Source organism: Chanodichthys erythropterus, chromosome 13 (genome assembly GCF_024489055.1).
Source record: "Chanodichthys erythropterus isolate Z2021 chromosome 13, ASM2448905v1, whole genome shotgun sequence".
NCBI lineage: Eukaryota > Metazoa > Chordata > Actinopteri > Cypriniformes > Xenocyprididae > Chanodichthys > Chanodichthys erythropterus.
Window position 1 is genome coordinate 20,923,670 of NC_090233.1, and position 27,259 is coordinate 20,950,928.

Consider the following 27,259-nt stretch of genomic DNA (forward strand, 5'->3'; position numbering starts at 1 on the left):
GGTTCTAAAAGGGGATTTTAAAAGATCAATATTTTTTTGTACTGTGAAGAACATTCTAATAATCTAGACCCATTTTTCACTACAAAGAACCTTTTGTGCAATGGAAACGTTGCAAGCATTTGAATGGTTCTTCATGGAATCATCGATGCCGATAAAGAACCTTTATTTTTAAGAGTGTTTGTACTCAGGTTTTACCACATGATAGTGCACATTTGCTATAGAAGCAGGATGACTCACATCAGATGTTGGCTCAACCTCAATTTGTAGCAAGGGACTCCCTTTGGGACTGTGTGAAGAGAAAACAGAAAATGTGTTTGCGCAGGGAGGGTCATTTACTTCAGCAGAACGAACCAATGTTTCATTTTCAAAGGCCTATAATCGAATTAAAATCCATTGTTTACTTTACGCCATCTGAAAGGATCACATAAAATATTCTGCTTGCTCATCTTCGTATTTTTAGCTTCTACAAAAGTGGTTCATACAGGCTCTACAGCTTAGTGAGCTGCCTTCAGTTAGCATCCTAACTGTAACGTAACCTCACATATAGCTAAGATGACATTATAGTGGTGCAGAGATGACGTCAAAACCCAGAAGACTAATTTGCCACTGGTTCCCTCAAGAGTTTCCTATGGGGTTTTATAATGTTTTTTTTTTTTTCAATTTATGATTAAAACAAGGTCTGTGGTAAATATAAGTTGAATGTTTTGAAGCTACATCGAAAATGCTAATGTTTAAGCTGTTATTTTTATTTATTATGCCCCTTTCCACAAGATGTAATATAAGTCTCTGAATGTGTTTGTTAAGTTTCAGCTCAAAATATCCAACAGATCATTTATTATAGCTTGTCAAATTTGCCCCTATTTGGGTGTGAGCAAAAACATTGTGTGTGCCCCTTTAAATGCAAATGAGCTGCTGCTCCTGGATGCTTTTCAAAAGAGGGCGGAGCTTTAACAGCTCTCGTTCGGTTGCTCAACAACAACAACAACAAAGCTGGGGAATCTCAAGAGGCCAAAATGAGGATTTTTTTGAGGATCAGCCTTACATTGTTCAAACTGGAGTCGGACACTGATGGAGAGACTTAAGAAGTGCAACTTTTAGAATGCATCTGGATGTTTCTGAACGGTTAGTGGATAAATATATGTAGTTGCTGTGAAATTCGATTCAACTTATCAACCAGCATGTGCCTTCATGTTAATCTTTTGTGCAAATCCAGCATTGAATTGACCCTCGTTTGTGAAGCAGTCTGGCGTAAAATGACAGCACTCTACTACAACAACTCATCCTCTTCTCTAAAGCAGCCCAACATGGCCTAAATAGTGTTCTGTGCTCGTCAGTGCAGCCAATGACAGAACAGTTAGCATGCTTTGCTTGAACTTTTGCCAACTGGTATTGTTGCTTGCGAAAAAAAAAAAGAGGGTTCCGTGGGTGGAAACGTGCAGATTAAGGGGTGGTAATATTATAATAAAATCTCCTTCCTACGTCACTAGGGGAGCGAAATCAGAGTGGCTCCTTTTTCACATGCTTCCAGAAAAAGGCTTACCAAAACAAAGTTACCAGGTTGTCCTTTTTCACATTTTCTGGGTTGGTAGATGCACTGGGGACCTGATTATAGCACTTAAACAAGGAAAAAGTCAGATTTTCATGATATGCCCCCTTATAATTTTAATAAGTAAAATTAATAAGTAACCAGATAAGAACCTTTGGAGTGTGAGTGTGTGCAGTTTAATTGTAGAACCAACAATCAAGTACCATCAAGTTATGTTTACCACAGACCTTAATTTACTTAAATCTTAAAATAAAAAAATCTTGAGAGAACCAGTGGTGAATTAGTCTTCCAGGTTTTGACTTTATCCCTGCACCACTCTATAATTACCATATACATAAATATCACACAAATACCAGGCAAAATAGTCTATTTTAATCAAGACTAAAGTGTTTTCTATGACCACTTTTTGTAAAAAAATAAAATACAATTCAGCCTGAGACATAAGCCAAAAAAAAAAAAAAAAAAAGAAGCATCAAACCAAACCTCACGGGCTCACATCAAACCAGCACAATCAGTTTTAGGCATGAGAGTTTTCAGAGCTAAGACTAAAGATTTGTTTACTGCCAATCTAAAAAAAAAGGCTCTAATTGAATCTAGTTTTACGGTGTTCTCTGAAGATGCTGCTAAATTAGCAGCATAAAATGTAGATTACTGTATATATTGTTATGTTGCTCTCTCTGGCTCTTTTTGATTAAGGTCAAATACCATATTATTTTTTGTCACTTATAAAGACATGCCAAGACCATTTAGCATTGTTTATTAATATACAAATGTGTCTGAAATGTCATGTTCTGTCCTGTACTGACTTTGTGTGTATTTAGAGCGATGCCCAGTGAAAGGCCACAGACATGTCAGACAGTTACGCCACGGCTTGTGTCTATTTATGGCAGATATGAGCATTTTAGATTACAGAATTATTAGAGCAAAAATATTTGTGGTGCAATAGTAGATGTGACTGAAGACAAGTCACACACACACACACACACTTTCGCCAAACAAAGAGTGGGGCTTGAGTTCACGCTACAGTGATGATGTCAACCATATCTGCCTATGTTTTGGAAAACTCAAAGACCCATAAAGAAAAATAGCCTTTTTAATTAAATGAATCAAGATGCAATATCTTCAAAAAAGAAATTTCAGTTTCTGTTGTGCTTTAACAGCAGTATGTGCATTATGGGGTTCTTTGACATAGCTGTAGAGTCAGAGTACAATTGTTTACAGACATGTACGCACAAATGCCCTGACAGATCTTCCGGCACTGTCCTTCCATATTCTTCAACCCAAATGAGGGTCAAAGGCGTATTAACAAACACATTTCTTGCCACAGATATGTACAAGGCAAGTCATCCAGACTGAAAAAGGCTTTGAGATGTATGCAATTTTAGACACTGAATTTCTTTTTGTAAGAGGAAGTTGATGATTATATGCTGTACTGGCTACTAAGGTCATGGAATTTTTTTTCCCTTATACATTTTTTTATAACAGGCACAAAACTAGATTTTTTGCCTATCAGAATCAATGCATAACCAAAATTTCCACAACAGGCTTAACAAAAGATAACGGTAACACTTTACAATAAGGTTTCATTTCTTAACATTACTTAAAGGAACACTCCACTTTTTTTGAAAATAGGCTAATTTTCCAACTCCCCTAGAGTTAAACAGTTGAGTTTTACCGTTTTCGAATCCATTCAGCCGATCTCCGGTTCTGGCGGTACCACTTTTAGCATAGCTTAGCATAGTTCATTGAATCTGATTAGACCGTTAGCATCGCGCTTAAAAATGACCAAAGAGTTTTGATATTTTTCCTATTTAAAACTTGACTCTTCTGTAGTTAAATCGTGTACTAAGACCGGCGGAAAATAAAAAGTTGTGATTTTCTAGGCTGATATGGCTAGGAACTATACTCTAATTCAGGCGTAATAATCAAGGAACTTTGCTGCCGTTCCATGGCTGCAGCAGTGCAATGATATTACGCAGCGCCTGTGAGCCCCTGCTTGCACAGGGAACGTGCCTTGCAACCATGGAGACGTTTGTGAGAGACACTGCGTAATATCATTGCGCCTGCTGCAGCCATGGAACAGCAGCAAAGTTCCTTGATTATTACGCCGGAATGAGAGTATAGTTCCTAGCCATATCAGCCTAGAAAATCACAACTTTTCATTTTCCGTCGGTCTTAGTACATGATGTAACTACAGAAGAGTCAAGTTTTAAATAGGAAAAATATCAAAACTCTTTGGTCATTTTTAAGCGCGATGCTAACGGTCTAATCAGATTCAATGAACTATGCTAAGCTATGCTAAAAGTGGTACCGCCAGACCCGGAGATCGGCTGAATGGATTCGAAAACGGTAAAACTCAACTGTTTAACTCTAGGAGTTGGAAAATGAGCCTATTTTCAAAAAAAGTGGAGTGTTCCTTTAACTACATTAGTTAACATAAACTTAGTTATGTTCATTTATTAATCTCAGTTCATGTTAATTTCAACATTTACTAATACATTATTAAAATTAAAAGTCGTATCTGTTAATATTATTTAATGGACCTCAGCTAACAAGAACTAACAATAAAAAGTTTTAAGTTTTTTAAGAAACGACTCCAATGCTGGATGACAAAATAACCTTATAAATTCCATACACTACATTGTTGAGTACATAGTGCACAGTATATATGTGGATAGTGTATAGTATGTCATTTATTACACAACTCTACTCTTGCCTTCTATGACCTCAGACTGATTTGGAACGCTCTACATAGGCAGACTGATGTCATCATGTTTAAATGCATCCTAATATGTCAGATCAACGTAAACTCACATACACATATAAACACACGCACACACTTACCCAGGCTCAGACAGAACAGGGTGTAAAATGACTTGAGGGGCCCTGGTGGGAACCTCAGGGGCCACATCTACAAAGAAAAAGAGTTAAAAGATAAGTTACAAGGCAGAGATGAGAGAGAAAATGACATAATTTGTAAGAGAGTGTATTTTTATAGACTAACAGAGAAATAAATTCATGCAGGAGTACTGCTGAGAACAACATTTAACTGTCTGATTTACACTGCAACAATGTGTTTATTACATAAACATCTGAAGACTAACTACAGGTCAAATGTTTGGAGTCAGTAAGATTTATAATACATTTATTTAGCAGTAAAAGTGGCAGTAAAGACATCTGCAAAGCTGTTCATCAAAGAATCCTGAAAAAAAAATATTTCACCATTTCCACAAAAATTTTAAGTAGCACAACTGTTTTTAACATTGATAATAATAAATGTTTATTGAGCAGCAAATCAGAATATTAGAATGATTTCTGAAGGATCATGTGACACTGAAGACTGAGTAATGATGCTGAAAATTCAGATTTGCCATAACAGGAATAAATTACATTTTAAAATGAATTAAAATAAGAAACAGCTATTTTAAATAGTAATAATATTTCACAGTATTTTTACTGTACGTTTGAACAAATAAATGCATTAAAAGTTTAAAAACATAAAAAAACTCTTATCGACAACCAAACATTTGAACAGTATATGTACACACACCAGGCAACTGATTTTATACATAAAATAAAATAAACTCTCAACTTAAGCCAACATAGAATATTCAGTTATTTATCTATTTGATAAGTCAGCAATATATAAAACATTGAAAAACAAACAAATGACAAATGGCCATATGTTTCCTTGTTAAAGCTACAACGGTGACTGTGATCTCAGCAGCTAACATAGGTTACCTCTTCATTGGAAATTTAACCAGCGAAATTGCCATAAGTAGCCTTTATTTCAAACTACCAGGCTACCAACAACACCATGGCTTTCCTCCCTCCATGCGTTCATCAAAAACATGCAGCGAGCTGAGTGCCTCCCACAGAATACAGGCACTTATCAGCCTTTATTTGTCAGCGAGGCGCAGGCGACCTCGCCTTTAAAAGAACCATCATTATAGAATACAGCATTGCTGGTTAAGAGACGACAAGAAGTGGAAAGAAAGACATAGGGAGAGGGTTTGTTGTGCCTCAAAGAAAAGATGGCATAAAAATGACATCAAAAAAGTTTGCCTCTGCATGTCGCACTGCATTATGGGTAGGGGTAATGACCAATTATGACACACTTACCAGGGAAGATGAACTGCTGCTTGTATTTGTAGAAATGAGATGCTGAGAGGGGCACAGGAGAGAAGCAGACAGAATTCAATAAAATTCAACAACCCCCCCCGATGATTATTGGCGTATGTTATTGCTCTGCAAAATTCACCACAGTTCATCACAAAGACAACATACAAATTCTGACTTTTAGGATACAAAAATGTCCAAAAGTCTGAGACCAGACTAAAAAATCTGTGATTCAATCAGCACGTTTACATGCAATTATGATTCATGAGGTCTGATCGCGCTCTGACAAGGGCAGTGATGTCTCGCGCATATACTTCAATGAGAGCGAGACATAACTGCTGCTGTCAGAGCGCGATCAGACCTCACGAATCGAGTGATGAATGCCGTTGGACATAGTGGTGTATTAGAGGTAAAAAATTATATAAATACTGTTCGGTTTATCACACAAACCGATCGTTTCGTGTCTTAGGACATTAATGTGTCGTCACGAGCCGCAGGGTTTAATTTGGACTTGTCTATGCAAGTTTTATTTACTCTTATAGATGAAGTTCCCATCCACTCGCATTATTTGAATGACAGACGGCAACGGTTGCAGTTAAAAATCATCATTTGTGTTCTACTGAAGAAACAAAGTCACCTACATCTTGGATTCGCTGGGGGTAAGCAGATAAACATCAAATTTTCATTTTTGGGTGAACTATCCCTTTAAGGCTACGTTCACACTGCAAGCCTTAATGCTCAATTCTGATTTTTCCTCGGATCCATTTTTTTTGTATCAGTTTAAATGTCCGATGTATTATCTTGTCCTTTTAACAGTTAAGGAGTTTTTCCCATGATTAACAGTGCTAGTCAAAGCATTTGTCAGTTGTGTCTTGTTACGTGTTCGTAACAATTCAGTCTTTTCAATACAAAAGTCTTCGCTACTGACTGACACACTCATAAAGACAGTCTTTGCCGCCATCTAATGGCGAAATAATGTAACTTCTGTTGCTGTTCACGGTCAGGGACTATTTTTTTCCGGCAGAAGGAAGGCTTTTAGTGAAAGTTTACTTCATGAAAGTTGCATTGATACATATTTCTGGCTTTAATATTTGTATTGTGTGGTAACTGTTCACATTGTTGTTTTAAATGTGGCCAATATCAGATTTCCAGTGCGAACAGATCTTGGTTCTGAACTGAACTGCATGCGCAAAAGAACAATACAAACCAGGTTACAACGATTTTAATCACAAAATCCACTCAATTGCTTTTTAAAACTAGTCCAAAACTAGCCCAATCAGGTTCCATGAAGTATCCCGGTAAAATCATGTTCCGGGGGTTAAATATCGCATTAGTGCAGTTTGCACACCAAACTGTGGAAATGGTGAAAAAGTAACCCAATTCCGCGGGAAAATCATGGACTTGGCAACACACAGCGTGTTGTCATACGGAAGTAAACATGGAGGGCATTAAAGTAAGCAATTACGCATTTATTTATAGTATGAAATTATGTGCAGGCAAGCAATATGAAAAATAAAGAATGATGAGACAAAAGAGAGCAGAGTTTTGAAACTTTTATGATACGAGCCCTCATGTTTTGCTTGTATTATTGAGCCATCTCTGTAATACTTATGAGTTCTGACACATCTCTGCCCTTCTACTGACTACCTTTCACAACTGTCTTCATAACGTTGGATATGTAAAATCTTTGAATAGACTCCCATGAGTGCAGAATCGTAACGAATGTTGATCTCGAGTGACGTTGAAATCGCATGAGTTCTGATATGACTGTTCACACTGCGGTCGCATTACAAAACATTTGACCTGTATCGGATTTAGTACCACATATGTAAGTGGCACAAATCAGAATTGAAAAGATCAGATTCCATGTGGCTTGTACTATTCACACTGTCATGAGGAAAACAGATGAAACGAGTCACATGAGGGCAAAAAAAGTCAAGTTCAGCCCTACTTTTTTTCTCATTCCAGAAGCCATTTTACTTAGATTTATAAAAACGGTTAGTTCCTGTCCATGATTCTGATAGGTCAATAGCTGTGTTTTATTCACGATAAAACATGGCTCTGACTGCTTCACCCAACTAATTTTGTGTATCACTACACATCACCCTTAGCAACCAATCTTAGGAACGTAAACATATGTTACACCGTGTCTAAATTCATGCAGTTTCACCTGCATTCAGATTTAGCAATTTTCCTTCAGGTCAGTCCTATGTTCATAATAAAAAAATCAGTTTAAATGTCTGATGTATTATCTTGTCCTTTTAACAGTTAAGGGGTTTTCCCGTGACTGACAGCACTAGTCAAACATTTGTCAGTTGCGTCTTGTTCTGTTTTCAAAACAATTCAGTCTTTTCAATATAAAAGTCTTCGCTACTGACTGACACACTCATAAAGATAGCCTTTGCCGCCATCTAATGGCATAATAATGTAACTTCTGTTGCTGTTCACGGTCTGTTCACTGAACTATTTTTTACGGCGGAAGGAAGGCTTTTAATAAGAGTTTACTTCATGAAATACATATTTCTAGCTTTAATATTTGTATTGTGTGGTAACCGTTTTATAAAAGCAATAAGGTACTCGATGCTAGTGCTGTATCATGAATAAGTCATGGCTGAAGGGGTTGCAGGCAGTCCATTTCTCGCCTTGCCTAACAACGCCCTTCAGCTGTGACTTATTCACGATACAGCACAGCCTCTCGTACCTTATTGCTTGCATATGTCACAATAAGGAAGAAAAGACTGTCACAACTTCCATGGCATACGACTTTATTTTTTTCGCTGGCACATAAACACGTTAATCTGTTTTCTTTCGGCTTATAGACCTTATTCACCAGAGAAAAAAGAGTGCAGCCATCAGAATTTTGTCTTTGAGCTTCTGTTTTTGCAGTATCTCTGTGTATTTCTATGGCATTGCTGTCAAGGAGTAATTAGCTGGTGATTACTTATTGTAGAGTAAATGAAAGTTATCATAAGAATTGTAATGTTAGAAGCAGATGTTATAACAAAAGTCAGTAGACCGGGAAGATTTTAAAACGAGCAGTTAATTCATAAATCCGTAAGATCTTACCTCCATGCTGTGGAAATACAAACCGGAAGACAGAACACAACGAGCGCAGTGCTGAAAAGGGGCGGGGGTACGTAAGGTCTATCGAAGTGCACATGTGTGATATGTGACAGGAGAGCATCCTTACTGTGGATTTAAGAGCATACAGACACAGCGAGCGTGTCGCGGTATGGGAGGAAGAAATATATCGCAAACTCTTGACCCAAGAAAGAGTCTAAAAATGTGTTCTCATCTTGTGCAGAAGTGGTACAGTCAAAATGCAGCATTCGTAACTGCAGGAGAGGAGAATATGAGTTTCCTGCTAACATTTTGGAATACTCTTGGGTTTTTAATGCTTTATTTAATATCACAACGGACATAACATATGAAATACTCTGAGTCAGACGCACGAGTGGTTAGGTTTGACGTCACTACTGGGGAATAACTTGATTTATTAATAAACTTTTTTTTTTAAAACTGTTTACTTGCGTTGCCAGGTTACTGGTTTGCATCTAAACCGAGACAATGGGTTATTTCAATAAGCTGATTTTTGGGAGTTATCAGTATATCGGTGTGCATGTAAACGTGCTGTCTAATTTTAATTTAAAATATGATTTTGAAAAATGTATAACAAAAAATGTTAACAATTTAAAAAATATATATATTTCTGCACACAATTATATTTCTATATCAATAATCAAATAAGCAATTTATTCACAAATTCACAAAAAAAAAAACAGCAGTGGTATATATATAAAATCCAACTTTTCACTCAAATTGTTATGCTGATATAATTTGAAATGATTTTTTTGTTTTGTTTTGTTTTATTAAAGAATAAAAATGCAAAATGTAATCATTTATTTGAAATTCAGAGGAAAAAATAATATTATGTTTTGGGTTGGTACCTGTAAGGTTGGACTGTTTCGGTTGTCTGGCACTCTGCGGGGAAGGGTGCAGAGGAGACGGGGGTGTTGCGCTGGGCGGCAGAGGGGGAGCAGGAGATGAAGGGGTGGAGGAGGTGGTGGAGGAGGGGTTGCTGCTGGAGTCGGGCTGATATGGCACAGCGATGTGGTCCTGAAACAGAGATAGACAGACCTTTTGTAATACACAAAAACACTCCCTACTCTCTGCTCATTACTGGCACGGTCAGACATCAGTAAACCTGACTTCATTCTCACGGTCAGTTAACGATTAATCAAAAACCAGGGGTGAGGCGGCTGTAAACCTGATCTCCTATGGGCTGAAAGCTGGACAGTCGTGCTACATTAGAAAACTGTCCAACATAAGCCCTTATAATTATAAAATTACTTTACAGGTAAATACACAAATTTGCTGTTCACACAAGCAACGGCGTTCTGACTTTTTACCGTTAAGAGACCATTCACACATCAGCACCAAAATACTGGTAAATTCTGTGATGTCAGTCATTGGAAATGATCTTTAAATGCTGCGGCGTTCCGAGAGCTTCTGACTCCCCCATAGACAGCGGTTTAACCACCACTTTCAAGGTCCAGAAAGGTACTAAAGACATTGTTAAAACAGTCGACATGACTGCAGTGGTTCAGCCTTAATGTTATGAAGTGACGAGAATACTTTTTGTGCTCAAAAACAAAACAAAAATAATGACTTTATTCAACAATCTCTTCTCTTCCGTAGTAAGCGCACATTGAACGCCAGCTCATCATTGACTGGCTCCTGCGGCTCACAAATACAGCGTCAGCCAATACTGAGCCGCCGTTCGGATGTAAACACGGAAGCCTTCACTGTTCTTACTGCATCAACTGCGTAGGAGACTGACATGAAAGAGAAGAGATTGTTGAATAAAGTCGTTATTTTTGTTTTGTTTTTGCATGCTTCATAACATTCAGGTTGAACCACTGCAGTCACGTTGGCGGTTTTAACGACCTTTCTGGATCTTGAAAGTGGTTGGTAATCTGCTGTCTATGGAGGAGTCAGACAGCTCTCCGATTTCATCAAAAATATCTTAATTTGTGTTCAGAAGATGAACAAAGGATTTACATGTGTGGAACGACATAAGGGTGAGTAATTAATGACAGAATTTTCATGTTTGGGTGATCAAACCCTTTAAAAATAAGGTGGATACAAAACAGAAACAAAAACAAAACTTCTTAAAGTCTCAATTCTGACTATTCTTATTTTTTATGGAATATTGCTGTATTTATTATAAATAATTTACCCATGCACATTGTTATTTTTTTAATTCATGTACCCTCATAATCTTTAATCAAAATAACTTCCCCTCCCTCTTGCAGCAAAATCTCTTCTCTGATGACATGTTTACTGGTGTGAGGGCGGAACAACCTGTCACTCACATGAGATCGACCAATAGCAAACCACTTTGATCCAATCAATTCCTGATGGACAAAATCAAGTCCTGGCCTTCATTTATTCTTGTTCAAGAAGCTGTTACACTCGGATATACATCACAATAGAGAAGAAAAGACTTTGCAACTTCCGTTTCATGCTGACTTTAAGACTTTCATACAACTGAAAGTTACACTTTCATACATCAATACAATCATTTTAAGTTTTACATATACAAATGATTCATTTTAGAGTTATATTATCTTTAAACTTTTTTAAATTTGCAAAGTGAACTGCACTTTGTCACAGTTGTTCCACAATTCCACCTCTTTGACAGATATATTAGGTAAGAGGTATATTAGGTATATAAGGTAACGAAATATCAAACATAATGTAGCAGCATATTCTTTTGCAGTTACTTTTTACCAGCTAGTTCTGAAGTGACTTTTATTGGATATGAAGTCAGTTCCCTTCACACAGGAGTTCTAGCAGCATTTATGGAGAGCGCGCACACACACACACACACACACACACACACACACACACACACACACACACACACACACACACACACACACACACACAGGACGTGTTCTTGCATTTAAAAGCACCTAAATAAAGCGCAATGGAATGGAATTGAACGCAAGGTTCTCAAGACACGTTTTTAAACATAGACTTGACACGGTGTCTTAAAAATGTCACACTCATCTTGTCGTGCTTTGTTTTCCAATACACACATAAGAAAACCAGTTGTACCAAAAATTACAGGTAGGTTGTTTGGTCTGCAAAAACTGCCTTTGAAGTTACTTCAATAAAAAATCAAAAGCAAACATGTTGTGTTAAAAATTAAATTACAGGAAGGACTTGTAGTAATAATGTTGACAGTGGAGAGATGTAACAGGGTTGAGATGTGTTTGTTTAGACGTAATAGTATGCGACTATTCTTACCTTGTTGATTTTGTTGGTCTTGGGGAGAGTCTGGCTAATGTGGAGGTCTGAGTACCTGAGGGGGTTGTTTATGTCACATGGTACCGACTCGGTCCTGACGAGCTGACGAGCTGAGAGAGCGAGAGAGCGAGAGAAACAGCATAGTATCCACGGTAACAGGAGGCAGTTGTCACGGTAACAGAAAAACTCTGAAAAGTCTTGTCACATTTTAATGGAAGAGCCACTAAACCATGTATTATGTACAGTATATATCAGAAATATCACATGGAAATCCAACAGCAGCGACCAGGGCATATAAAATATCATTGTTCACTTCTTCCAGCAGATAAAAGATCCATTAAAGGGATAGTTCACACAAAAATGAAAATTCTATAATCATTTACTCACTCTCAAGTTGCTCCAAACCTGTATAAATGTCTTTGTTCTGCTGAACACAAAGGAAGATATTTGGAAGAATGTTAGTAACCAAGCAGATCTCGCCCCACATTGACTACCATAGTAGGAAAAAAAATTACTATGGTAGTTGTGAGGGTTGGGGCGAGATCTGCTTGGTTACAAACATTCTTCCAAATATCTTGCTTTGTGTTCAGCAGAACAAAGACATTTATACAGGTTTGGAACAACTTGAGGGTGAGTAAATGATGACACAATTTTCATTTTTGGGTGAACTATCCCTTTAAATTTAAAGTCAAAAGTATTTTAAAATTGGTTTGACATTTTTCCTATACTATATTCATTTTTCATAATCTGTAATATATTTATATAGAATATCTTTCAAAAGAATGAGGTCACATCTCTTACCTTGAGATGTTCCTTGATCTGCAACATAACAAATGAGGGAACAATGAGGTGGTGTAAAACAGCACAGATGGAAAAAGAAAGAAAAATGGTAAGAAGGATGCAGACTGAAGGTTAAACCTAATGCTTCACAGAGAACAAGACAAATGGTTTAGTACATTATTACAAAGCAGACATCATGCCACTAAAATGCAAATACATTCTTCATTGTTCCCACAATTATTCCCTTTAAATGCATTCTCCTGTTTGGGAACCAATTTTCAAAACGCAGTGTTTTTAATAATATACAGATAAAGCCTGTAATTAAAAATGTTCAATTGAATATAAAGGAATTATGAGGTTGAAAACATGCTTTGAACAAGAACATTGCAGTTTCTGAAGTCATATTTGAACCATAATTAATGGCCTGCCATGTGTAGTACTTATGGATTTAAGCATTCATGAAGTTAAAAAGAAGAAGAAGAGAAAACATAAAAGTTTAAATACCTCTGAATGGGTCCCTACCTCCTCTGTGGTATATGAGTAAATGACAGGGCGGTGCTTCTTTGGTGCATTTGTTGTGGCACTTCAATCTGACAAAAGAAAGCATGACAGAAATGTTTATTAGTTTGCTCTTGTAAAAGCAAATCAATGAATATTCAAAACAAACACTTAATATGCAGCCATCATTTTGAGGGTGTCAAAAGCCAGCAAGTATCTTAGTAACAAGATGCCACAGTCAAGGGTGGTAGAGTGGAAACTATTAGGAAGGTAATTTATTCAAATAATCTTTTAATGATAATGATAATTATGCTCAATTTGAATGTTCAGACACTACTGCAGGCACAAAGTGTGTAGCGCTGAATTCTAAAGAGGCTTTGATTCAAACAAAAACATCAAATCGCATCTTTACCAAACTAAAATGTTAGGAATTTTCATTTTCAGACATTTGTATGATCATAAGAGATGGTTTAAGAAATGGTAATAAATAGTGAAGTGTATATTTAACATTTGACATTTATGATATCATGATGTGCAATGTATTTTCTGCATCAGAAGTGGCACCAGACAGAATTACAAAAATAGCTTGATTTTTATGATCTTTTGATCTTCAAGAAAACGTAAGTGGTGTTTGGCCATGCAAAAATCATCACAACGATTGCTAGGGTGCTAAGACTTGAATTTTAGCACACTGCTAAACTTTTTTTGCTTTTGGTCTACAGATATGGTTTCAGTATCAGTCTATGGGATTTTTTTGCCCATTTTATTATCCAGAGGATTTCCATTTAGTGAATTTTTGGCTCATGTAAAAATGTCCTACACATACATTGAAGGAGAGACACAAGCTATATCTAATATTATTTAGCTAACGGTTGTTTCATTTTACCATTGTTCTGATTCAGACAGGTTGACAATTTGTTGCACCGTTTATGCTATGCTATGCTACAAACAATGCTTTCCATTGCCACTTGGAGGTTAGGAAATATCACACAGAAAAAATAACATGAAATGGTAATGTTAAATAATATAATTTCTAGCCTTTATATTTGCAGAACAGGCTAATAAATGTCTATAATTATTTTCAGACACCACTGGAACAACTAACAAACACAAATAATAAAACAACAAAGAAAAAAAAAAAATAACATGAAAATCATTATGAGATAAAATGTCAAAATTATGACATAAAATAATTGGAATTATGATATAAAAAGTCATAATTATGACATAAATCATTTACAATTATGTCAGATATGATGTAATGAAGCCTCATTTACTGAAATCACATGACTTTAGTGGTACGTGCTCCGTACCACTGACTCCAAACAAAAGATTTGTAAAGCTTCGAAGCTTCATGAAACAGTGTTTTGAAATCTCCCATCACTAGATATTGTTGAATAAAGTCATTTTTTTTTTTTTTTTGGCACACAAAAAGTATTCTTGTCACTTCATAACATTAAGTTTGAACCACTGTAGTCACATGAACTGTTTTAAATATGTCTTTAGTAGCTTTCTGGGCATCTGAATGTGTTAATGATCTTGCTGCCAATGGAGGCCTCACTGAGCCATCGGATTTTATCAAAAATATCTTAATTTGAGTTCCGAAGATGAACAAAGGTCTTACGGGTGTGGAACGACAAGAGGGTGAGTAATTAATGACAGAATTTTCATTTTTGGGTGAACTAACCCTTTAAAAATATATACATGTATGTGTGTGTATTTAAAGGAACACTCCACTTTTTTTGAAAATAGGCTAATTTTCCAACTCCCCTAGAGTTAAACAGTTGAGTTTTACCGTTTTCGAATCCATTCAGCTGATCTCCGGTTCTGGCGGTACCACTTTTAGCATAGCTTAGCATAGTTCATTGAATCTGATTAGACCGTTAGCATTGCGCTTAAAAATGACCAAAGAGTTTTGATATTTTTCCTATTTAAAACTTGACTCTTCTGTAGTTACATCATGTACTAAGACTGGCGGAAAATAAAAAGTTGTGATTTTCTAGGCTGATATGGCTAGGAACTATACTCTCATTCAGGCGTAATAATCAAGGAACTTTGCTGCCGTACCATGGCTGGCTGCAGCAGTGCAATGATATTACGCAGCGCCTGTGAGCCCCTGCTTGCACAGGGAACGTGCCTTGCAACCATGGAGACGTTTGTGAGAGACACTGCGTAATATCATTGCGCCTGCTGCAGCCAGCCATGATACGGCAGCAAAGTTCCTTGATTATTACGCTGGAATGAGAGTATAGTTCCTAGCCATATCAGCCTAGAAAATCACAACTTTTCATTTTCCGTCGGTCTTAGTACACGATGAAACTACAGAAGAGTCAAGTTTTAAATAGGAAAAATATCAAAACTCTTTGGTCATTTTTAAGCGCAATGCTAACGGTCTAATCAGATTCAATGAACTATGCTAAGCTATGCTAAAAGTGGTACCGCCAGAACCGGAGATCGGCTGAATGGATTCGAAAACGGTAAAACTCAACTGTTTAACTCTAGGGGAGTTGGAAAATTAGCCTATTTTCAAAAAAAGTGGAGTGTTCCTTTAAATATTCATAATTATACACAGTACACACATATATAGTATGTAAACATAAACTTTTATTTTGGATGCGACTAATCGTGATTAATCATTTGACAGCCATTTCTAAAAAAAAAAAAAATTATGTCATGATTGTTTTTATGTCATAACTGAAACATTTATGTCATATTTTCGACTTTTTATGTCATGCTTATGATTACAAAAGCATGATTTTTTTTTTCTTTTTGTGGACGAAATATCCTTCTAGACAAACATTGTAGAACTTACTTGCAGTTTTTGCATTTCAAGCCGAATAGCATTCCTTTCCCGCACACGATACATGTCTGCGACATCCAATACTTCGTGGAAAACCTGCAAAAGCACAAATAAGTGGTGTAATTCATAACTGACCCTTTTTCAGACACTTTCCCAGAGAAAAAAAAAAAAATCTAATTTCATCCAGTTTTAAAATGCATGAGGCCATATGGGTTTGTTTTGCTTCGCTGTCAAACTATCAGCAGATGGTTCTGACCTTTTGACAACCACTCCTAAACTCTTCAGATGAAAGAGCGAATGTGTCACTGCAACGATCACGTTTGCCAACTAACCTTTTCATCGAGAGACAGATATGTGCAGCGTATGCCGAAAGATAGACACTTCGCCGTAAGAGTAATTTAATTGTAACCGAGTATCTCTGAATATCTCCTTTGCACTCAACTGTGCATCTGCACTTGACAAATATACGCGAGGACAAATGCCATATGGATGCATTAGCGATTGTTCAGCAGAATTGCATAGAAAGTGCTCTCTTTATTCCTCATTTCTTCTATCTCTATCTCTTTTTGTTTACATGTAGTCGCATTTGCCGTTCTCCACAATGAAAGGGCCATTCAAATCTCCTGCAATAGAGTTCCTCTGAAGGGTCACTGTGCATTTGCCAATCTATTTCTCTGATATGAACAGAAGCTGACAGTTAATAGAATATGACTAATGGGCTCTGACAGTGTCAAAGTGTCTTCATTAGATTGAAGCCGTGCTGTCTCATAAAAGAGGAGGCTGGCTTTAGTACGCAAGCCCACATCACCGTAGCCATCTCAGTTTAAAGTTGACATGAGCGTTTCAATTTTTTGGATCTGTTTATCTGCTCGCGTTTTGGATCTGTGGCAGTTGTCTATCTATGATGACATTAATTTCCACCCCTGCATTCAATTCTGAAGAGTTCATCCCTATGCCCTAATCCCTTCGAAGGGTTTGACCTCCAAAGAGAGAGCCCTTCGAAGGGATGAAGGGTGTAGTGGACCAAAAAACTTGTGCGTCATCTTGCCAAGCCAATTAAGGTGACCCGATCTTTCATGTCTCCTTGCGCTTGAATGGACAAATTCACACAATCAAAATGCCCACTTTTATCTCAAAATGCTCACTTTGGCATGTATCCTGGTAAACATAGTCGGTTATGGCTTAAGTGAAGGTAAGATGAGAGAAAGAACGCATGTGTATCAGTATATTGGATGTGTGCATTAGCTCTTAAAGTGACAGCAGCCTAATATTCCTGTTGCTGTCTGTGTTTTTAATGTTAATCAAACTAAAAAAGAAAGAAGTCACTCTCTGCTCTTCACTGAACTATTTTGTAATTTTAATAAGGATTGACTTTTATTTAATTTGTACAGTGAAGATTATATGCAGTGTTGTTTCACATCTGATTACTTTATTCAATGAAAACTACTGTTAGACCTACTTGAAAAACCTGAAAAGCATTGATTATTTCATTTTTATCTTGGTTCTGTTGTATTTATTTATTTGTGATGTTGCTTGTAGTTTAATTATTTGTTCTTTTTTATTCATTTCTGTTTACTTCTCTTTAATTATCTTTGAAATTTATATTAGTTAGGCTAGTAGTTTTAGCTGTGGTATCGAAATTGGAATTGAGAATTGTTAAATTTCACTGGTATCTAAAATTTTGGTGTCATAACCTTATTTATAACAATACAAGGATACAAAAAAAAAAAAAAACAATAACTATTTTATTCATTTATTACTTTTTTGGGATGGGGCCAATGAAAATTGAATCATTTAATTCATTGAATCGAAAATCGAGAATCGAATTGAGATTTTGTGAATCGGAATCGAATCAGGACATCTGTATTGATACCCAGCCCTAATCCATGAGACCATAGGTTGGCCCATTTGTCAGTGAACATGAAGTGTAAGAGCAAATGAAGTGTGCCATTTGGGACAGGGCCTCTGAAGGGCCCTTTGAAGTAGCCAGTTTTGAGCACTTTGGTTTGCAACAGCCCTTCAATATGGCGGCCATAATTGGTCCCACTCTGAAGTGCCCTTTGGAGGTTGATTTTTAGCCTTGGTGAACTTTGCATGTCTTTTGACAGCTAAGATATCATTATAACCTTTATAACCTGCATCACAAAATCTGCAGTGTTTCGTAGTCTAAGTGCAAATGCAGGCTCTTTGTTTGACTTGGGATCAATGGTATTTGGTGTAATCAAGTCGTCAGACGTGAGCAGGCCTGACTAGAGTTGCACAACCATGAGTTAATTGGCTTGACATATTGTAACCACTACCACACACTCACACATCCACAAAACTCACCTGTGTTTTATAGAGTTGCCGAGGTCTCTACGAGGTATCTGAGGGGACCAGCGAGGAACAGACAGAGTATCTAGAACAGACAAACACAAGAAAACAGAATTAAAGTTTGGAAACACAGATTACAAGGTATAACACCAAGACTGTTGTATAAACTTATAATTTTAGTTTCTCAAAACTGACTGGATGAGCGACAAAATGGTTGTAAAACAAAGCAATGTTGCAAGAAGACATACAGTGATTTTTACCATGGTTAAGAGGTTTTCTTAGCCACAATACAAACAAAACGGTGGCAACAGCAATAGGATAAAAGATTTAATTCCTTATTTAATAAGGAATTATATTTATTATCAATCATTAACTATTACTTGGATTAACAAAGGTTGTTTATGATTACCAAGCATCTTGACACATTAATATACAATGCATTGTATATTTACAATATATAGTATTATATATACACCACTGTTCAAAAGTTTGGGGTCATGAATTTTTCATCTTCTATACTTTCTATTCATCAAAAAATCCTGGTATTTATATATATATTTTTTAAATTGTATTTATACCTGTAATGTTATCACAGGAATAAATAACATTTTAAAATATTTTAAAATAGAAAACAGTTATTGTTATTGTTAAAATATATATATATATATATATATATATATATATATATATATATATTTATATTTATATATATATATATATATGAATTATTTTTTAAAGTACTACAGTTTTACTGTACTTTGATCAAATAAATGCATTTAAAAAACATTTTAAAAATCTTACTGACCCAAACTTTTGAACAGTACTAACTTCATTATGTTTTGCTAGAAAGGGCACAGGCCAAACCAAACGAAATTTTCCATGCGATCATTATTTAATAATATATAAATCCTTAAATGCTTAAAGAGATTTGAAGAATTGAAATTTGATGTCTTCTGTCATCGCTCAAATGGAAGAGGTCTGATGAAACCTAAATGGAGACTTGTAAGACAATAATCGCATTTGCTTCCCACAGCACTGTTAGTTCAAAAAGCCATTCATCAGATTGTCCACGCTCAATTACACTCCATTTGTTTATGATTAACAGGGAGATACGAGGACTAGTACACAAACAGGATAATCTGCTCTGCCTTATTATAAACATAAAATACTGTATGAAAAAATATGAGGAGCCTTGCATTCATAACCAGATTTCTGCCTTTGATTGCATCCACTTATATATTTACTTGTGATTCCTGATGACTGCCTCTGTCAGTGTGCATTCCATGATGCTTATATCAAATATGGATGCGAGTATGACCTCTGATTTCTGCTCGGCTGCATCTTTCAGGTGGATCGAGGATGTACACAGTGTTCCAAATTAGATCAGAGTTTTGATATGATCTTTGTTCTGGAGTGCTGGACCTCTATTGAAACACAAGTGATCTTGAGGGGTAAAACAGCATAAATATACAAGTGCTTCTCTGACTATGGGCACTTTCATGCCTCAGGGCTTGATTTTTATCCAAACTTACAGGTTTCAACTTTTTGTTATATAAAGCTCACCATAAACTTTTTACCTTTTACTTTTGCTCGTTTCACTCTTGCCTCAATCCCAAACCTTCGATCTTTAAAGGAATAGTTCTCCCAAAAATGAAAATTCTGCCATCGTTTTACTCACCCTCAAGTTGTTCCAAACCTGTATTAACTTCTTTTTTCTGCTGAACACAAAATAAGTTATTTTGAAGAATATGGGTAACCAAAAACTTGCCTTAAATCACTACAGGTTTGGAACAACTTGAGGGTGAGTAAATGATGACGGAATTTTCATTTTTGAGTAAACTAACCCTTTAAGTATTAAAATCCAATATAAAATATCACACTCTTCAAGATCTGATATATATGGAATCTAGAAAGTAAGCTGATACACTCTTCAAAGTGTACATAAGAGTACAAAAGGAAGAGTCCACAAACTTTCTAGGAAATAATGAAATTAAATGGAGAAAAATTAAGACTTATGCTTAGGTTGTTTTTGCTCAAATTCCATTTAAAAACTAATTTATACTTTGACAGTACTATTGACAGTACTGTACTTTTAATGCGTTTTGTTTTCTTTTCTTTTCTATCGCCTCTATGCATGTCAGTTTTAAAAAGTGTCATTCTCTGTTGTGAAGTGATATTATTGTTATTATATTGTTGTCAAAAGTACAGACTTCGGTACCAATCGGTACTGAAATTTTAAAACTGGACACTTTGATCGCTGTTGAACGGATTCATAAACACCTCTGATTGGCCATTGTGTTGACGCGCTCATCGGATATGTCTGTGATTGGCTACAATAATCAATGCATGAGAGCGTTTGAAAGCACATGGAAGTGTTTGAATCTGAAAGTGGAAGCAGGAGCGTTTGAAAGCAGGTGTCTATCAGAGGACTGATCTGCAAGAGACGCCTGTTTTCAAACGCTTCCATGTGTATCAGTGTAAGCGCTTGGTGAAGAGCGTCATTGATGACCATTACGTTGATCATTGAAGCCAATCATAGACATATCCTATGAGCCGTGAACACAATGACCAATCAGAGCTGTTTACGAATCCGCTCAACAGCGCTCAAAGCATCGATGTGGTACCGAAGTCGGTACTTTTGACAACTTTATTCATATTAATATTAATAATCATATATATACAGTACAGTCCAAAAGTTTGGAACCACTAAGATTTTTAATGTTTTTAAAAGAAGTTTCGTCTGCTCACCAAGGCTACATTTATTTAATTAAAAATACAGTAAAAACAGTAATATTGTGAAATATTATTACAATTTAAAATAACTGTTTTCTATTTGAATATATTTCACAAAGTAATTTATTCCTGTGATGCAAAGCTGAATTTTCAGCATCATTACTCCAGTCTTCAGTGTCACATGATCCTTCAGAAATCATTCTAATATGCTGATCTGCTGCTCAAGAAACATTTAATGTGTACAATTGTATAAAATATTTGTGTACAATATTTTTTTTCAGGATTATTTGATGAATAGAAAGTTGAAAAGAACAGTGTTTATCTGAAATCTAATCTTTTGTAACGTTATAAATGTCTTTACTGCCACTTTTGATTGATTTAATGTATCCTTGCTGAATAAAAGTATTCATTTTATTCTCGATGACTGAAGACATCAAATTTCAATTCTTCAAATCTCTTTAAGCATTTCTTTTCAAAAAAATAAAAATAAAAAATCTTACTGACCCCAAACTTTTGAACGGTAGTGTATAATGCTACAGAAGCTTTGTATTTCAGATAAATGCTGTTCTTTTGAACTTTCTATTCATCAAGGAATCCTGAAAAAAAAGTACACAACTGATTTCAACATTGAAAATAATCATAAATGTTTCTTGAGCATGAAATCAGCATATTAGAATGATTTCTGAAGGATCATGTGACACTGAAGACTGGAGTAGTGATGCTGAAAATTCAGCTTTGATCACAGGAATAAATTACTTTGTCAAATATATTTAAATAATACACAGTTATTTTAAATTGTAATAATATTTCACAATATTACTGTTTTTTACTGTATTTTTAATTAAATAAATGTAGCCTTGGTGAGCAGACGAAACTTCTTTTAAAAACATTAAAAATCTTAGTGGTTCCAAACTTTTGGACTGTACTGTACTGTATATATATATATATTATACACACACGAGTTATAAAATCAGAATCGCGGGATATATACTTGCAATTGCAAGAAAAAAGTTTTAATTGTAAGCTGACATTTTTTCTTAAAAGTGCAAACTACTTCTCAAGAATTTTCTAAGAATTTATATCCTGTAAGTAGGACTGTAAGTCATTTTTTTATATATGGAGTTTATATCTCACAATTCTAAAAAAAAAAAAAAAAAAAAAAGGGTAAATGCTAGATATATAAAAAAAAGGCAGAATTCTGAGATAAAAAATGTGCTATTACCATTTTTATTTTTTATTCCATGGTGGAAAAAAGCTTTCATAAATATCTAAGCAAATATTGAAATAAAAATAAACTATTTTAACATTTATAGTATGAAAAAAAGACTTCTATTAACCATAACACATTCAATCACAAATTGATTGCAATCAAAAACAAATGATTTATGTATATTATATTTATATTATAACTAATATTTCAAGGTAAAAAATAACTAATAAGGTAAAAAAAATTAAACAGTACTAAAAAAAACATCCTATGACCTCTGCAGTGAGGTATGCACTATGATTAAAAATTATAAACACTACATAAAAATTGTTAAAGTGAGTAAATACTAAGTGAAAAAAACAAATGTATAAACTACATTATACTGCAGTGATAATTTTAGACAAAACCCTTCCTTGCCTGTTTCTATGGTAACCACTCAAAGTTTTAAAGGAGATGATGCAAATTATAACGGACTCCAGAAATTTTTTAAAACTAATCTTACATTTAATATAATAATAAAATTCATAAGTAAAGATTGAACAAACAAAAGCCAATTGAAAACAGACTTTCAAACAGCAGTTTGAGAGCATCCTTCAAAAAAAAGTACCGGCAACATATATAGATATAAAGATGGCATCAAATAATACCATAGTACTTTGATAAGATACAGAATGATCAACATATTCATATACCAAGGCATGTACATGCTACTTGAAAACCTTTCATCCTATGAAGAAATGAAGAGAAAGGGAGTCTTTCATTATAGACCCGAGTTAAAGGTTTACCTGACAAACTCACATCGTCTCTCAGCAGGTAAATGTTTTATCCACAGGCATAGACAGACCTACTTACTTGTGAATACAAACCAGCATCACTACAGAGAGGGTGAATTTATGTTTAATTGGTACAAATATTGCTAAAAATAACAAAACTACCAGAGGCAGATGTCTAATTTGCAGAAAAGCATTATACATTTCTCTCTTTCGCTTTTTGAACCAACAACCAGTCATTAAAAACCCCCATGTTGACTCAATAGCTCAATTAACTATCAAATTTAGACATGACAAGACTAACTGGATTTTGTTCATGCCAGATGAAGCAACAGTTGGCCAATTTTCACGATCGACCAATCACATGCCAGTGTTAGTGATATAAATATCACAGGCATCTTCCAAACAAACAGACTAAACAAATGATTTGTAAAACAATGACTAACATAGCAGTCCGCCTCAGTCCTTTCCAGAATACAATAAAGCAACTTTATTAGATTTACAGTTTGATAAGATTTCAACTGAGAGACTTTTTCAATAAGCAAATACATCAGATTTAACACCTGCTATTGACCTGCTCTTAAACAATTGTATGGATTTGACTGACAGCCAGATACATGATGTTATAGAAGTGCTGCACTGCGTCTTTGTGTCATTAGGATAAATAGTTGCAGCCAAGAAGTTACAGTTAAGAGTTGCTTTTTGCATTAGCTTTAAATTCTTTCTATATAGATAGAAAATAAGCTGTCACTCTTCAAAATGTATGCAAGAGTACAAAAAAAAGAGTACTCAAACTTTCTGGAAAGTAATAAAAAGAACATTGAGAAAACAGATTGCATGATAATTTACTCACCCCAATATCATCCAAGATGTTTATGCATTTCTTTCTTCAGTCGAAAAGAAATTAAGGTTTTTGAGGAAAACATTTCAGGATTTTTCTCCATATAATGGACTTCAATGGGGTTCACCAGGTTGAAGGTCCAAACTGGAGTTTCAGTGCAGCTTCAAAGGGCTCTACACAATCCCAGACAAGGAATAAGGGTCTTTTCTAGCATTTGTGAGCAAAAAAAATAAAAAAAATAAATGATATACTTTTTAACCACAAATGCTTGTCTTGCACTGTGCTGCAATGCACCACGCATTACGTAATCACATTGGAAAGGTCGAGTGTGACGTAGGTGGAAGTACCGAGCAAGTGTTTACAAAGCTAATGTGCAATGACTAAGTCAAGCGGCCTTTACAAAAAAAAAGGTAAAACAACAATGTTGGACGATTTTTAAGTTGGAGGAGAAAATTAGATGTGTTTTGTTTGTTTGTTTGTTTGCCCAACCATGGTACACAGAGATAGTGCAAGATTTTTTTTTTTAAGAAAATGACTGATCGTTTTGCTAGATAAGAGCCTTATTCCTCAGCTGGGATCATGTAGAGCACTTTGAAGCTGCACTGAAACTGCAATTTAACCCATTGGTAACTGTCCACTAAATGGAGAAAAATCCTGATGTTTTCCTCAAAAACCTTAATTTCGTTTCGACTGAAGAAAGAAAGACATAAACATATTGGATGGCATGGGGTTGAGTAAATTATCAGGAAACTATCAGTGAACTAATCCTTTAAATGAAACAAACTAAGAACTCCATTGGGTCTATTGAGCTATGTAAGAGCAACATCCAAATAGCACCATTTTACTCTGTGTAGTTCTCAACTTTCAGGTGTGAAGTTAACAGTTAAACTGTAAGCATTTCATAGTATTGCACACACTATTTGTATCCTGTGTTCAAGTCAAGAAACTCGAAACCGTGAAGCACAGGCCTCAGGCACACTGTTGCTTGCTGTATACAATAATACTGTCACCACATGCAGAAAAACAGCAGACGCATTACCAGGTCTGACGACACTCATGAGGCCTGGTTGCTGCCACTGCGTCCGGCCTGGAGCCCCATCGGGAGGTCCAGAACGCAAGTAATGCCATTACAGAGGCTGCCACAAACTCAACGAGATTATACCTCAGCAACTGGTTTATCGGAAATTCAACTATAACGTTCTTTCATCTTGTTTCACAACAAGCCCTTGCTTCCCAAACTCTAGAGGAATTTGGTTGTTTGGGTAAAAAACAAATTGTCTCAACAGTGAGGTATTATCAGCGTTGGGGAAAGTTACTTTTAAAAGAAATGCATTACAATATTGCATTACTACCCAAAAAAAGTAACTAATTGAGTTATTAGTAATGCGTTACTTCCAACAGTGGTTATTATCGTTGACTAAAAATACTAATTCTACTATTAACTATTAATACATACTATATTAGCTATAATAGTATAAATAACACTGCTCAACAGTGAATGGATTCAATAACAGTCAGAAAATGTGAATAATCAATTCGTCAAAACCCATCAAAAAAGGAGTACATAAAAATAACATCCTAACAGTTACCTCTCCGGATATTTTCCACAGTGTACAATGTACAAAGCATACACCAGATTGCCAAAGCTTGGAGGGGGTCTATCATTCATAATTCTGGAAACAAGCAGTCAAAACTTTTCCCTCCATCTGTACGATAATCTCATTCCAAAACTGAGTCTTTTGCGTCATTCTTGTGTCATTCCCAGTCTTCTCACATCCACACTGCTTCCGTTCGGCCCATTATTCCTCTAATAGCCCACGCTAAGTGGCCCCCGGTGTAGATATTGGGCTTGGACAATATGCGCTTACACGCTGCCAGGTGTCCTGGGACATGTGTAAGTTTGGGACGCTGCCCTTTAATAGGTGATGAGAAGGGTCACATTGTGAAAAGAAACGACAAAGAAAGTTGCAATTGCTCAATGTGCGTCATCAGACATCTGTCAACACTAGCTGTGATCTAATGGTGCTCACCAAACTAGATGAGTTTCATTGTCTTTAAAGACGCACATGGGATAAAGCTGAACAATGTTACTCAAAAACAAATTCAGATCAGGGAAAGTAGATAGAAGAAATGCATAGTATTTACTACTTTAAGGGTTAGTTCACCCAACAATGAAAATTCTGTCATCAATTTCTCCCCCTCAAACCCGTAAGACTTTTGTTCATCTTCAGAACACAAATGAAGATATTTTTAAAGAATTCTCAGAGATTTCTGCCCCTTCATGGAAAGTCTATTCACCCAAAGATCTGCTGCTTCAAAAAGATCATTAAGAGATTGTAAAAGAAATCCAAATTGAGGAGTTGAATCCAAGTCTTCTGAAGAGACATGATCACTTAATATAATGAACATATTTAAAGGGTTAGTTGACCCAAAAATGAAAATTACTCATTTATTACTCATCGTGATGTCGTTCCACACCCGTAAGACCTTCGTTCATCTTCGAAACACAAATTAAGATATTTTTGATAAAATCTGATGGCTCAGTGAGGCCTCCATTGTCAGCAAGATAATCAACACTTTCAGTGCCCAGAAAGCTACTAAAGACATGTTTAAAACAATTCATGTGACTACAGTGGTTCAACATTAATGTTATGAAGTGACGAGAATACTTTTTGTGTGCCAAAAAAACAAAATAACGACTTTATTCAACAATATCTAGTGATGGGCGATTTCAAAACACTGCTTAATGAAGCTTCGAAGCTTTACGAATCATTTGTTTCGAATCAGTGGTTCGGAGCACATATCAAACTGCCAAAGTCACATGAACCATTGAAATTTCGAAACGTTTATGATGCAACGAAGCCTCGATTACTGAAATCACATGACTTTGGCAGTTGATACATGCTCCGAACCACTGATTCGAAACAAAAGATTCTTAAAGCTTTATAACATTAAGGTCGAACCACTGTAGTCACATGAACTGTTTGAAATATGTCTTTCTGGGCAATTGAAAGTGTTATTTATCTTGCTGTCAGTGGAGGCCTCACTGAGACCTCAGATTTTATCAAATATATCTTAATTTGTGTTTCCGAAGATGAACGAAGGTCTTACAGGTGTGGAACGGCATGAGGATGAGTAATTAATGACAGAATTTTCATTTTTGGGTGAACTAACCCTTTAAAGGTGCCCTAGAACCCCTTTTTAAAAGATGTAATATAAGTCTAAGGTGTCCCCTGAATGTGCTTGTGAAGTTTCAGCTCAAAATACACCATCGATTTTTTTTTTTTTAATTAATTTTTTTAACTGCCTATTTTGAGCCATTATTACATATGCACCG

At 35.7% G+C, this 27,259-nt stretch overlaps 1 protein-coding gene across 1 annotated transcript in view; it reads right to left on the reverse strand.

Moving 5' to 3' along the window:
* Positions 1–27,259, reverse strand: part of ksr2 (kinase suppressor of ras 2) — a 123,525-nt gene that overhangs the window by 24,759 nt on the left and 71,507 nt on the right. The window contains exons 7-15 of the mRNA XM_067407489.1: positions 18,387–18,456; positions 16,071–16,154; positions 13,265–13,350; positions 12,782–12,799; positions 11,981–12,090; positions 9,613–9,781; positions 5,669–5,710; positions 4,391–4,457; positions 238–286 (exon numbers count right to left, since the gene is read on the reverse strand). Coding sequence (XP_067263590.1) covers positions 238–286; positions 4,391–4,457; positions 5,669–5,710; positions 9,613–9,781; positions 11,981–12,090; positions 12,782–12,799; positions 13,265–13,350; positions 16,071–16,154; positions 18,387–18,456 — 695 coding nt within the window. The remainder of the gene's footprint in view (positions 1–237; positions 287–4,390; positions 4,458–5,668; positions 5,711–9,612; positions 9,782–11,980; positions 12,091–12,781; positions 12,800–13,264; positions 13,351–16,070; positions 16,155–18,386; positions 18,457–27,259) is intronic.